At 38.7% G+C, this 14,713-nt stretch overlaps 1 protein-coding gene and 1 long non-coding RNA gene across 4 annotated transcripts in view; one reads left to right on the top strand and one right to left on the bottom strand.

The window, feature by feature from the left end:
* Nucleotides 1–4,935, top strand: part of LOC108696712 (carcinoembryonic antigen-related cell adhesion molecule 1-like) — a 33,341-nt gene extending 28,406 nt beyond the window's left edge. The window contains exons 7-11 of the mRNA XM_041569567.1: nucleotides 2,135–2,260; nucleotides 3,227–3,306; nucleotides 3,923–3,964; nucleotides 4,319–4,382; nucleotides 4,558–4,935. Coding sequence (XP_041425501.1) covers nucleotides 2,135–2,260; nucleotides 3,227–3,306; nucleotides 3,923–3,964; nucleotides 4,319–4,375 — 305 coding nt within the window. The 3' untranslated portion in view covers nucleotides 4,376–4,382; nucleotides 4,558–4,935. The remainder of the gene's footprint in view (nucleotides 1–2,134; nucleotides 2,261–3,226; nucleotides 3,307–3,922; nucleotides 3,965–4,318; nucleotides 4,383–4,557) is intronic.
* Nucleotides 1–14,713, bottom strand: part of LOC121395614 — a 33,897-nt gene that overhangs the window by 5,998 nt on the left and 13,186 nt on the right. The window contains exon 3 of one of the 3 annotated variants that reach the window (XR_005962590.1): nucleotides 1,029–3,331. The exons of 1 other annotated variant lie outside the window; for it this stretch is intronic. This is a non-coding gene — a long non-coding RNA (uncharacterized LOC121395614). Of the gene's footprint in view, nucleotides 1–1,028; nucleotides 3,332–14,713 lie in introns of those variants that run through there. One more of the 3 variants, XR_005962591.1, reaches the window with a different exon arrangement.

The following is a 14,713-nucleotide window of genomic DNA, read 5'->3' as shown; positions in this document are numbered from 1 at the left end:
CTTCTGTACCAGCCCAAGGCAACCATAGTCCATTAGCAGTAAAGATCTGTGTCTCCAAAGATGCCCCAGTAGCTTCCCATCTTCTTTTCTGCTGATTCACTGCAGATGCTCTGTGCTGCTGTCACTTACTGAGCTTAGGGACCCACTCACAATATGCAGTACATAATAGAAATATCATAATATAAGGCTAATTAGTAATTAATACAGATAATTACTACATGGCAGCACAGAAACCAGTGCAACTAGCACCAGCATTTAATAATCAGCCTTGTAGCATCACCTTATATTATTTTTATTATAATTTTCTGCTTGATAATTTGCGATGACCCCTAAACTTAGCTTCTCAACAGCTGCTCAGAGCCCACTGAGCATGTGAGTGTCACAGACACTTTCCAAGATGGTGACCCCCTGTGACAAGTTTGAAGTCCTGGATCATTGCTGCTATTGACAAGCTGAAACATTAGGCTGGTGCAATAAGTTCACTATGTATGATACAGCATTTTTAGACACATTGATTTTTAGGGTTTAGTTCTTCTTTAAGGGGCCGATTCATGAAGCTCGAGTGAAGGATTCAAATTAAAAAAACTTCGAATTTCGAAGTGTTTTTTGGGCTACTTCGACCATCGAATGGGCTACTTCGACCTTCGACTATGATTCGAAGTAAAAATCGTTCGACTATTCGACCATTCGATAGTCGAAGTACTGTCTCTTTAAAAAAACTTCGACCCCCTAGTTCGGCAGCTAAAAGCTACCGAACTCAATGTTAGCCTATGGGGAAGGTCCCCATAGGCTTGCCTAAGAATTTTTGATCGAAGGATATTCCTTCGATCGTTGGATTAAAATCCTTTGAATTTCGAAGGATTTAATCGTTCGATCGAACGAATAATCCTTCGATCGTTCGATCGTAGGATTTGCGCTAAATCCTTTGACTTCGATATTCGATGTCGAAGGATTTTAGTTCCTAGTCGAATATCGAGGGTTAATTAACCCTCGATATTCGACCCTTCATACATCTGCCCCATAATGTATATAGTTAGCATTATGCAGGTTTAGCCAGCCCCGGTCTGATCTGCATACTGTGCCCCCTGCAATAAAAAGTGTTTTGTGCTCATCGCATTTATTGTGGCCATGGATTATTTGGAGCAGCAAAGGCTTTTCATGTGTACTTTGAGTGACAGGGGCCCACTAGCCACGAGGGCCCTGTTATATACAACACTTTGCTACTATTCTACAGTGTGACTACAGGACAGATTCCCAAATTTACACATAGTAACAAACACAGATGGGAGAAAAAGTGATACAGTACAGGTTTAACTGCAGCATGAAAGCAGATTTATCATTTTTCTATTAGCCAGCTTTCATTTCATCATCCGCAAAAATAACAAGTTAGCAGAAAAATAAGGCACACACATTTAACTTTGATTGTCCCTCGATTTGGAAACAGTGTAAATACAAATAGAAGAGGTGTAATTAGGCCCAACTTGTCTGATTTACTTTAACAGGTCATACCTTGTATATACTCAATATGCGGATACCCATCTGGTCAACATCTCATTCAGAAATCAAGGTTGTCCTGGTTTATCCTTAACTCTTCTGGGAAGGTTTTCACTAGATGCTGGACCATTTGGGTTGGATTTACTTTCATTCATACATCAGAGGTTGACACTGATTTTGGACGATGAGGGTTTGGTGTTTAACACAGGCATTCCATTTGGTTGCAGGGCTCTGTGCAGGAGAATCAAGGTCTTTCATTCTCATTTCAGCGAATACATTTTGAATGGACCCTACTTTGTCTATTGGGTTATTATTGTGTAGAAACTGTATAGGGCCCTCCAAAACTCTTGCCCCAGAGTAGGAAGAACAGATGCATTTTAATGATGTCTTTTAATACAATTATAAAGCAAAGACTGTGTTATGATAGATATTAAAAACTAATTTCTGCTGCCATTGTCTCTTTTAGACTGCAAATCCAGCAAGACAAGTCATTATTAAGGAAACATAATAACACATACATAGTGCTGTGACTTCTTTATAACAAAAATACAATTTTTGAAGAATCGCTGGCTTTCTTGTTCCTTGTGATAAAATTGTGCCTATTAATAACCAATTCCATGTTCTGTTCTCAATGTTTTAGGTTCAAACCAGCTGTCTCCTGGTGCAATAGCCGGCATTGTGATCTCTGTCCTGTTTGTTGTAGCACTGATACCTCTCACCATCTTCTTCATTCTTCGCAAGAAGAAGAACAACAACAACAACAACAGTGAGTGCTTAGTGATGGGACCTTCCCCAACATATGTCTTCTGACCGTATAACTATAAACCTAGAATATATCTATTATTCTGGTATAATTAGATGTCCCTAAACAAATAATTGACTCAATCTTAAATTGTTAAAACAATCTTGAAATTGTGACCTTAAATGACAGTATTATTTTATTTTTAAAGGAAAGGATTACATTGTTTGTAGGGTGCTGGTACATGGAATAAGCCATGTGGCATTTTGATACACCTTTAAATTTAAAGGGTGTTTATGTATGTATGCATTCTCTTTCCTCTAAATCATCACCAATCTTATTTTGCGATCTTTAGACAAAATAATGTTTTGTATAACATTTTAAAGCAAATAGCTGCTTTTCAACATTTTTTCAGATATATAATAGAGCTAATCATTTAAAAGGTAGGTTATAATAAACACATTAATTCAGCTGATAGGTGCAGCATGAAAATGTTGAAATGTAAGCTCAGTACTTGTATAACTATTGGCAAGATATAGCTGCTATAGCCTTGCTCCATTACATAACAACCCATAAAGGTGTGTGGCTGTGTAAGTATCTGTTGCAGAAACTCAGGACATGAGAGGTTTTTTTTAATAATTGTCTCTTTGGTATATTGCCCTACTTACTCTTCTATATTTTATATGCTTCAGGCCATGATCATTGAGGAGTTCCATTGAATTAGTGTGGGGCAATCACACCCAGTGTTTCAGTGCACACCCAGATTGATATTACATTCATACACAATACATTCCCATAGCTAAAATAAAAAACAATGTATCACTAGTGCAGATAAAGCCAACCAAGAAGCCTTAGTAATATACCACTCGAGTACTTCAAGCAAATTAACCATAAAAACAAGACAGAAGTTATGATTTTAAAGCTTGGCTCATCCTCCATCCATAATCAGTTTCTCCTCCATATATTCTGAATCATGTTTTTTTTCTTTAACAGACGCTCCCACAAGTCCAGTATATGAGAATACAGGCGCCCAAGCACCAAACACTTATGATCGTGTCATTACAGGATCAACGGTACAATCTGATTTCTCTTGCTTCTCTGAAAAATTAGAAAGAGTGGAATATTTGTTCTTTTGTTAATCAGCTTACATAAAATGTGTGGTTATTTAGGGATCATTGCTAACTGCCGTACTGTGTCCCAGTAAACTTTAATATAGCTGCAATAACTGATAAAAAAGGTCATTTATCTTTATTAAAAATGTTGTGTCTAGTAATCCAGTCATTGGCTATAACTAGATCTAAATCTTCAGCTATGGACAAATGCAACCATGACAGCCAGCAATAATGTAGCAGCTTTCACTCAGGATTATTATACCATACATGTTTATAATGAGAAATATCTATATCAATCTGTCTAAAGGTCTTGTAGATAGTGGTCCAGTTTTTAGAAGAGAAAACTCAAATTTTTAAAGAAAAAAAAGCTGCTGAAAGTCAGAAAATACTCTAGCTGAAACCTGTTGAGGTCAATTCAACCCAAAATATTCCCAATGCAATATCACGTGTGTCTCATATCTAAAAAACAATTACTGACTGTATCTCTGTCTGTCCCAAAGAACATTATTTGTAGCTGATTGAATTTTTTTTAAATTAAATTAAAAAATTAAAATTGATTGGATTGTTTCTCTGACAGGAGACCATGGCAGGAAATAGGCCCCAGGAATCCAGCTATCAGGTATATTGATTATGCAAGTTACATATCTCTGTGCATTTGTGTGAATGTTTTTATAATAAATATATATACAGTATATATATATATATATATATATATATATATTATATATATATATATATATATATATATATATATATATATATATATATATATATATTTAGCGCAAGGGCCACAAACTTGCATGTTCTCGAAAGGTGTAGGCAGCGGTATTCCTATCTAAAAATGTATAACCTCAGTTCAGAAATGTGTGAAATCTTCTTTAAAACAAAAGTTTATAAATATTATATATTCTTTGCATATATTCTTAACGCAAATATGTATATCATGTTGTTTTTCTATTTCTCACATAAACAGGAGCTTCAGTTCCCAAGTAATGATGTGTATAATCATTTGAGGAGAACACCCAGATAAAATCCAGGTAATTATTAGTTAATAGCACCTTTCCAATCACTTACAGAACATATACGTCATTATTTTGCCTGCAGATCTCATTAGAATGTGATTTTTTGCTAAGCAGGGTGAATAATTGTTTAAAACCGAATGTTCTCTTATTATCACATATGTGCAGTATCTGTCGCTTTTTTCACTTTTAGATTATTACAATGCTGGAGACTCAATACAGACTCAATACAAGCTGTGGGTGAAAAAACAGAACTTAATGGAAACACAAAGGGGAATCAATCTTCCCAGACTTTGAGTGATATTTGTCAATGCCCTGTTCCACCCAGACCACAGCCTCTGTTCCACCCCTACTTGGGATACGATACAATAAATTCTGTTCAAGTATATCGAAAGAAGCCTAATGTGTGGATGGCAATGGAATCTATACCTGTCCTGCCCATTAGATGTGAGTTGGGACAATTCTGGAACTACGATCATTACACTGGAAGTGAAAGCATATGGTATACAGTATATGGGGTGCACTTGCAGGGATATATTTTTAGAAGTGTGAAAAATGTTAAATACTACTACTAAATTTACCGACTCTTCAATATCTTTATGAGGGTGACAATTGTCTATCCTGACTGTGGTTAATAATTAATTGTTATATTAATCATTTATATGCTGCTATCTACCTAATCTACCTATTTTATAAAATCTGCCTCTCCTCCCCAGGCCTGCCCTGAACACTTAACTGGCAATATCTAGAAAGGGTCTGTACCAGCACCACCACCCAGGCCACAACCTCCTTATATTTCACCTCCCTTCCTTTTTATATTGTTTAATACTCTGCAACTGCAATATTGCGTATCTGCTTCAATGTGATGCAATTCTTTGTATGTGGTTGTGGATTCTAGATCCCCTTGCTTTGTATAGTGCTGCAGGAGGCAATGATTCTCTGTACATAATAATTATTTAAAGGATCTCACAAACATTGCACACAACAAGAAAAAATAGAGGGTGAAGTCACTATGACTATATTATATAATAATGTGTATTATTAATAATTACTTAAAAATAACTTAATTTTTGACCTATTCCTTTATTTTGACTGAAACGGATTTCTATGAGAAAGAAGCATGTTCATGTTGTTTTGAATGAGAAAGCAAGAAAAGCTTCCACATTTTTAAAATATGTGATCTGGCAACACAGCTTTACACTGCCAGGCCTATGATTGAGGGTTCCTAAGGCAAGAGCCTGTCCTGAATGCCCCAACTTATGCCACTGCTTGTCTCCTTGGCACTATTTAGGGCAACCACTTCCACCCCCTGTGCACAGATTTGTATATGATGCACCGAATAGCAGACTTTCAGGCAGCCACTAGTGAAAGGCAGGCTCCCCACTGTTGTGCCCTAGGTACTTGCCTCTTCAGCCTATGCCTAGTTCAGGCCCTGCAATGTTAATGTCAAAGGTATTTTAATGGTGTTCAAACTCGCAAACCTGTTTCACAAAGGTTTAAACCTGGAACCACAGGACTTCAAGGGGTGGTTCACCTTCAGGTGCAAATTCTTTCAGTTTCTCAGTATCATTTCTGATCTAGATATTAAGGATGCACCGAATCCACTATTTTGGATTTTGAATCCTTCCCGAAAGATTTGGCCGAATACCGAACGCAATCTGAATCCTAATTTGCATTTTAGAGGTGGGAAGGATCGAATCCTGCTGAAAAAGGCCGAATCCTGGCTTCAGTGCATTCCTAACTGAATCCACTAACAATTCAAATAAATAAGAGGTTATACTTTCATTTAACAGAATTTTTCCATTCTGGAAGATTACTAATCGTTTATATAAAATACTTGACTACATCATTGTTTATTCTTTTGATATAATGCAAAGAACCTGGATTTGTGACTGCTCTATGTATACAGTGGTGAACCAATAAAGAAAGCAAACCCTGCAGCTATGAGGGGGCTCACAATTCTGCATGGACGGATCCAAGAGGGTTCCCAGAAAAAATTCTGAAAGGGGGGGCCCTAGGCCCACAAATTTATGCCATTGTATGTGTCATCATAGAACCCAAGAAATGTCATCAACTACAGTGACTAATAATTAGTGATTAATGTAATGCTCTATTCCCGATCAGCTAAATGAATATGGAATATGCAACACAATATTATTTACTAAAACCTCATCTGCACCAGGCAGTACCAAATGATTTTTGGTTTACATGCCACATGCATGTTTTTATGGGAAACCTGCTGTATAGATCCTAATTGAAAGCAATAAAGAACATTCCATTAATAGAACACAAAAAAGTTGCACAGGTATGGGACCCATTATACGGAAACCCTTTATCCAGATAGGTTGTCTCCCATAGACTCCATTTTATCCCAATAATCCAATTTTTAAACGATTTCCCTTTTCTCTGTAATAATAAAACAGTGCCTTCTACTTGATCCCAACTAAGATATAATTCATCTTTATTGGAGGCAAAACTAGCCCATTTGATTTATTTAATGTTTCATTGAAATGATTTTCTATTAGACTTAAGGTATGAAGATCCAAATTATGGAAAGACCCATTATCGGAAAGCCCCAGGTCCCGAGCATTCTGTATAACAGGTCCCATACCTGTATTATGTTACATTTTGTTGGGCTGTATTTACAATTTATTGAGCAGCACTCTCCTATAGATAGGACTGTTTATTGGTTTAACATACTGTATGCTTTACTAAACAATACAGAACAGTGACAAGAGAATCACTTTTATTTTACACCAATTCCCACTTCCTTGGCTCATTTGCCTTCCCATTCCGACCCCCTGTATGATTTCTTCCTCCTTATCTATAAGCCTGAGACACACGCAGTAAATGGGAGAAGGGAGTGTGAATGTTTATACAAGGTTCTTAGTCTTTCTCATGGGGAGAGATGTAAAGTGAGATTGCATTTATTTAGTTTGTGTTATATTATTATATTATATTGTTGCTGGGCTACTATTTTGAATAATGCAAATATAGAAGACAATGAGATCTGCTCAACTGAAGTCCATTATGCCTATGATTAAGTACCAGAGGGTATGAAACGCTTAAGACAGAGTACCATGTGGTCTGTATGCCTATATTTAGCATGCTTTTTGAATAAAATAACTTTTTTAGATATTAAAATCCCTAATTGCTACTTTTTTTTTAACAAATAAAGTTGTTTACCCCTGTTTCCACTTCTCAAACTCGGCATAGTCTTGGGCACCATTTTGATGTCTGTAACATCAACAAAATGTCTGCTGCAGTTCATCTGTTATTCTCATCCCTTTACAACTGCTAGATTCTTGTGCACTAGTGCTGCGATTAATACTCAGTCTCCCGATTAGAAATAATGTGCATGCGCTGCGGTCTTTGTCTCTGTGCTGGAAAGATGAATTGTGGGATTTTTTTTCTTTTACCTTGCGATATTTTCATAACTCTGGCACTTCTACATCTGCACTGATGAAAACTGAGGAGGTGATGAAATGCTGCAGAACTGACTGTAGGTATGCCTGTCAGATGAGTAATAAAGTAATAAATACACTTTCCTTGTCCTTTAAATTTATTTACAAGGTGACTGATTGACAGAGCCACACTCGCACATTTCTCCATACTTATTGATGTAAGAATGTTGACCTTGAAATGCTTCAGATAAAGAACTGAATAATCACACTAATCAAATGTACTCAGTTAATAAAATGATATCGCCATGATACAGTTCTACCAACAAACATAACAAACAGTGCAACATTATGTCCTAAGAAGCAAAGGCAGTAGATGCTACTGTTGTGGAACTTCAAGGAGGCTACGTTAGGTGAAAAGATAAAGTTTATTTGGCACAAGCTCCGTGGATGCTGAACTCACAAAGAGTCAGAACCCTGAACAATCACAGGGTTTTTATAAACATGGGAGTGTATGAACTTACAGGCATAAAAGGCTGTTACCATTTTAAGAGCATAGAAATAGTGGGGGTCTCAGGACTGGACTGGGAGTCAAAATAGGCCCTGCCATTTCTAGTACACAGAGGCCCAAACAGCCTCCACCAGCCCACTTAATAGTCGCTTTCTATAGTCGCTTTCTATGGCATCATACGCAGCCCCTCTGGCATTTGCCAGAACTCACAGATTGCCAGTCCAGGCCTGTCATTTATAAACAAATTTGCACCTGGGCAGTAACCCATAGCAACCAATCAGTGATTAGCTTTTTTCAGCCAGCTGCATGTTGAACACTGAATTTGATTGGATACTATGGGTTACTGCCCAGGTGCAAATTAGCCCAGGGTTTATAAATTACCCCCACTGTATCTCTTTCCAGTACAGAAAAACAAAGAACTGCCCTAATAACAATCAGGGCCGGAACTAGGGGCAGAGTAGGCACGTGCCTAGGGCGCAAAGGTGGAGGGGCGCCAGGCACGTACTTACTCCTACCCTAGTCCAGTCCCTTCTCTGCCGAGTCCCGACCGCCCACTTGTTCTCGTCTATGCATGGTAGTGCGTCACTCAGTGCATGCGCACAAGCGTCTTTTCGCGCATGTGCACAAGCGTCTTTTCACGCATGTGCACAATCGTCTATTCGCACACACGCGAGCATCTAGCTTGTGTGCATGTGTGCACCCAGGCGGCAGGCTGCCTAGGGCGCCTGCCCGGCTTGGCCCGGCTCTGATAACAATGAAATGTTTGTTCCTCAAGGTCAAGGTGATAAAGACCAAGGCTAGCTTGAGAAAAGAATCCATCCAAGTCAGGGGGACTCCAGGGGGAATCTGCATACACAGAATTTTATTCATTCCCACTACCATACGTCAAGAAGTATGAATTTATCGCTCATTGTAGAACAATACATAGGATTTTTTTGTGCAGGTTAGTAGGACACAGCTTAAAGGAACAGTAACATCAAAGGACACTATAATTTTTTGGTGTTATTATTCCTTTAATGTTTAATAGTAATACAAATAAAAGTTATATCATCAAATAATAACATAAACCAAGTAGGAATGATAACATAATACTGACTATGCTGATGTTATACCCTTTGTGAAGAGCAGACAGTGCTTAGTAGCCAAGGGGGCAATGTAAAGGAGAGTCATGAGATTGACTAAGACTTCATTAGGTTTTTTTTAGCCATTACTTTGGGAAGAAGCTGATATAATGTATATTGCTTACAGTCTATTGAGATTTTGCCCCAATCTTACCAAACTGGGGTGTAACTACAAAACAAGCAGATCCTGTGACTGCAGGGGGGCAGGAGGTATAGGGGCCCCATGAAGCCCTAATCCATTTACAGTTTCAATAAATATTGGTAAAACAGGTCAATCTCTAGACATTTGGGAGCCTAAAAATGTATTTGCTATGGGCCCTGTAATATCTATTTACTCCACTGTGACACCAAACTTAGCCTTTGCAGACAGAACAACCTTGAGGACTAACTTATCTCAAAGTCAAGCTGCAAATAAGTCACCAGCCTCTTACAAGGAACTGTTATGCAAAGCATTCAATTCCCCATTAGTGTTTCATTTATTTCCAGTGCATGTCCTCCCCGGCTGGCAATGGCCTGAAATCAACCAAAAAGAGATCTCAAATACTTCAAAAGCACAAAAAAAACAAACAATATTATTGTAAGAGACACACTTTAAGCACAGGAAAGACAAAAACAAATGATTTACTATTTAAGAAAAAAGCTTAGGACACTGGTAAAACATCAATAGATGTCCAATTTAGTGGATAACAAAAGAATGGAAAATTTACTGGTCCGGCAACACCACTGGGACCCACAACAGATTATACTTTCATCAAACATACACTTATTACTTGCAATATATATAATTGGGATTCAAGACAAATATTACATAGCTCTAGGATCACACAAAGTTTTCAGACTCAGAACCTTATCATGGTGTAGAATAAAGTTCCTGTGTAGGGGAAGAATGATGCTTTGTCTCCATCCAGTGTCTGGTGAACAATGTAGGTCTGGAGAATGGTTGCATTCAGCATCACTGCATCTGTCCTGCCTCCTCTTGCAAACTGTGTGCAAGTTTGCTTACTGACCTACTAGATGTGGCAGTGTGCTCCCGGTGCACATGATTTTTAAGATTTATCGTGGTCCAGCAGGCCCCAGGAACCACTTTAAAGGGACAAATAGCTCCAGGGTTTTGGTGTCACAAGAAGCAGTATACTTGCGCCTAAATAATCATGCACTGATATTATTTTGAGGACAGGTGCAGGAAGTGACATCATCCTAGTTACAAATATTTTTGGCACAATCTGATTTGCACTGAAGTCCAATTAAATGCAGTTTGGCACATAGACCACTGTTTTGTCAGGATCATATTCCCTTTGAAGAAACAATTACATTGTATTTATGGGGTAGATGCTGCTCCCACAATTACACGTTGCACACTGTATTTGTGCTTGTACATGAGCCCTAATATTTTCCAGGAATAAGGTCCGTTCTGGTAACAGTGTCCATTACAGTGTCCATCCCACCTCTTCAATTCCTATTGCTTTGTGTTATTTGTTTTCCTCTCTCCTGACTTCAGAAATAGCCCCAGAACTTTACTTAGCAGTATATAATTTCAAGGTATTGTCTATTAGCCCCGTGAACTTGACATGAGTTTTCATTTTGACAAGCACTAACAGGAAATAAAGAGAATTACAGAGATCCCATAGACTCCAGTAACAAAGGGGCCCCTGGGGTACAGAGGATTATACTGTTGATACTAATTAAATATTAAATATTTTCAGTATATTCGGGATTTCCTACTTGTAGCCCTTTAGTTATTGTTGAACACCACAAACAACCAAATGCTCTCATGGGAAAGCTAAGAGCTGAAGCTCTTTAATAGCTTAAGGAATGTAGGTAGGGTATTATTGATATATGGATTTACCACCTTCTAGAAAGGGGTCTCCACCATTCTCTGTTGCCTGGGGCTCCCATATCCCTATCTGCCTACCTGCCCAAAGTGTTTTTCAACAGATATTTCAATAATGTGTCTAATTATTAGTACTAATAATAATAATACTGTAAAAACATGTATCTACCCAGAATTGTATCTTCCTTTATGTTTGTAGCAGAGATAGAGGGTGGATCACTACACAGCGGCAGGTAACATGGAGGTTTAAAGGTATACCTGTTTTTCAAAACGCATTAGTTAATAGTGCTGCTCCAGCAGAATTCTGCTCTGAAATCCATTTTATAAAAGAGCAAAGACATTGAAATTTTGCATGTGGCTAGACATGATTTCAGTTTCCCAGGTGCCCACAGTCATGTGACTTGTGCGCTGACTATTTACTGCTGCACTGCATATCACCGATTCCCTTCCTCCCCCCACCAGCCCATCAGCAGCCTATCAACCGATCAATGTGCAGCTAATCAGATAGCAGCTCCCTGACATCTCTGCTATAGGATTCAGCTGCCTGAACAGATAGGGCCTTGATGAACTAATAGCACTACAGCTACTGTCCCAAATTTTAGCAAGTGGGTGAACAGGCAAAACTGCCTATACTGTCTCCCAATAATTTAGGGTGGCTTTAGGCATCTCTCTGCCAGTGAAAATACACTATGGAAACACTGCTTGGTTTTGAGTAAAAAAATGACAAATTTTTAGATCGACCCGCAAACTCTAATCAAATTTGATTTGAGTTTTTTCTTAGAAAAAAACTTGATTTTTCAGGATGCCACCAAACAACTCCAAATTGATTCCAAGATGTCCCCCATAGGCTAAAACAACAATATGGCAGGTTTAAAGTGGCGAATAGTCAAATTTGAATTCTTAAAGGGCCAGTACATGATAAATTTCAAAATTCGAATTCAATTTCTTTTAAAAAACTAGAATCGAATTTTAACTAGTCTCTAGTCGAATTACACTAAAATAAACTTAAAAATTCAAATTTCTAAATATGAATTTAAAACAAAAACTGTGGTACCGTGTTAGCCAGTAGCAAAAAGGAGGGACCTTGGTGCTCCGAAAGCTTGCAATGTATTTTTTTTTATTGTTAGCCAATATAGGTATCACTTCTACAATACTTTTTGTATTTGTTTGTTTTTTATTTGTTAAATTTGAATTTGAAATTCGAATTTTCACTTCAACCCTTGATAAATCTGCCCCTAATTGGTGTAGTAAATTTGAATTGTCCTTGTTTCAGTAGTTCTTGTTTCTTAAATCTGACTAGGGATCCAGACTAGGAAAAAAATGCCAGCCTTCCTATATGCCAGCCTTCCTATATATTTATATTCTTTTAACTATTACATTATTATTTACATTAGGGCGAAGCATCATTTTTACTGGCCAAGCCGGTAAAATACTGAGCAGATGGCAACCCTAGCCAGGAGGTAAGGCCTAGTACTCGAGCTATACAGAGCGAACCCATCCTGTTCCCTGTCAAGTTGCTTCAGATCCAGGAGGTGAATGGTGCAACTGTGGTGAGTGTCTGTACTGCAGAACTGCCTGTAATCCCCAGTGTGTCTGCCCTCGGTGAGTGAGCCACCCAGGATACTGGCAATTATACAATGTGGCCCCCTGTGAGAGGACAAGTGTTGTTTGTGTACCTTCTATGTGGGAGCAGTTACTAAGCCCAAGAAGAGGTACTTTTGGGAGATAGCACTACCTGGGGTATACAAGCTTTGGGACAGGACCTTTTGCAATAAATTGAACTGTGCATTTATTATCGCCATCTGGAGTGGAACACAGTAGGCATTCAGAGTGGTGCCCGCTAGTCAGATAGGTCCCCAATGGTTCCCCGTGCAGAAGTGTTATTTGTATTAGATGCCCATTGCATTTATTTTTTGCTAAATAAAGTTAATATTTGTTGCTGCAAATCTTTGTTTCCTTTCATAAGCAAAGAGCCCACTGCTGGATTGTTTTACGCCAGGTAAAGTGGCAGTTATATGAGTCTACAGGAGTGTTTTAAGAAAGAGTTACATTTTGGAGGCACTGATGTGATAAAATATGCCTGTCAAGTATTCGTCAGTGGTATATTGCATTGGAAATTAAAACCTGAAAGGTTGCTGCTTTGGGGACCATGATCCATAGAGTGAGAGAATACTTTATTTACCAAATCCTATAGGGGAACAGATTTTTGAACACCTCAGAGTGGCTGCATCTGTATGAGATTCTGACAGGGTCCTGGTGAATATTTATAGAGAGCCCCATAGAGCTAAACCATGAGAAGTTTCCCCCAAATATTGACATTGAAGAGCAATACAAGATAAAACTAACTGATATGTCTGGTGCTGCAGAGGAGTTAATTGCCCATGGGGATGCATTTACAACCCAGTATGTATTGAAGGCACCAGAGAGTCTGCCACTAAAAAATACATTGTTTGATTCACCAGTTGAACAGAATCAAGTAAAGTCATGTCAATCCTGTGAGATTGTAGTCTCCAAGGCGAGTTGGCATAGCTCTAGAGATCAGTTTGATAGCCCTGAGATTGTGAGTGCGCTGGGAAAACTGACTGACCACCTGATTCAGCTGGCAGGGAACAGGATCAAGGTGGTGCCATTGTGGAGAGTGTCCACACTGCAGAGCTACCTGTAATGTCCAGTGGGACTGCCTCTGAGAGCACCATGGTGAGTGAGCCACCCAAGGAAGGATAATGGCAATTAAGTGTGAAGCCCCTGCGTAAGGACATGTTGTTCCTCTACCTGCTACATGGAAGAGGCTACCAAGTACAAGGGATTACTTGGGAAGGGACCATTTGCATTGAACTGAATTGTGCATCTATTAATCCCATCTGGAGTTATTTATGGGACTGTAATATTAAAAGGACTGTGCTATGTAGGCAGTCAGAGTGTGTTATCTACTAGTAAATCAAATAGGTTTCCACGTGTCCCCAGTGCAGGAGTGTTATCTGTATGCCCATTGCATTTCTTTATTGCTTTTATTGTTCGGTTTTGACCCAAAGAGTTCAGATTTTATTAGGGCTGTTCAGGTCTCCACTCTCTGTTTCAACCTTGTGAAACTTGCATAATAATCTGACCAATAACCACCCATGATGTCATGGACCTGCCCTCCAAAAGTAAAAACTCCCCTACGTACACTGCTGCTCTGCCACCAATGTCATCATCCTGCCCTCTTGTCTGTTTTTTGTCAAGGTCAAAGGCAACCCTATTTTGTGTGTGTGTCAGAATAATCCATACATACACAGCCATAGGAGGCATTGTGGTTGTAATCTGCCAGGTTATTTAAATGTATTTTCTCCTGTCTGTATTCCCTGGCCCACTCCCTTAATCCATCTGCAAGATATAAGTGGCTATTTAATCCTGCCTTCTTCAAAACAGGATCACTGGCCCTCCTGCTTTGTCCAAGATGTTTGAGTTCCTGTCCTGTAAGTCAACTCCTGTCCTGCCTTTGTCTC

Source organism: Xenopus laevis, chromosome 7L, assembly GCF_017654675.1.
Source record: "Xenopus laevis strain J_2021 chromosome 7L, Xenopus_laevis_v10.1, whole genome shotgun sequence".
Lineage (NCBI taxonomy): Eukaryota > Metazoa > Chordata > Amphibia > Anura > Pipidae > Xenopus > Xenopus laevis.
The sequence above is the reverse complement of the archived record's forward strand: the minus strand, read 5'-3'. Positions and strand labels throughout refer to the sequence as shown.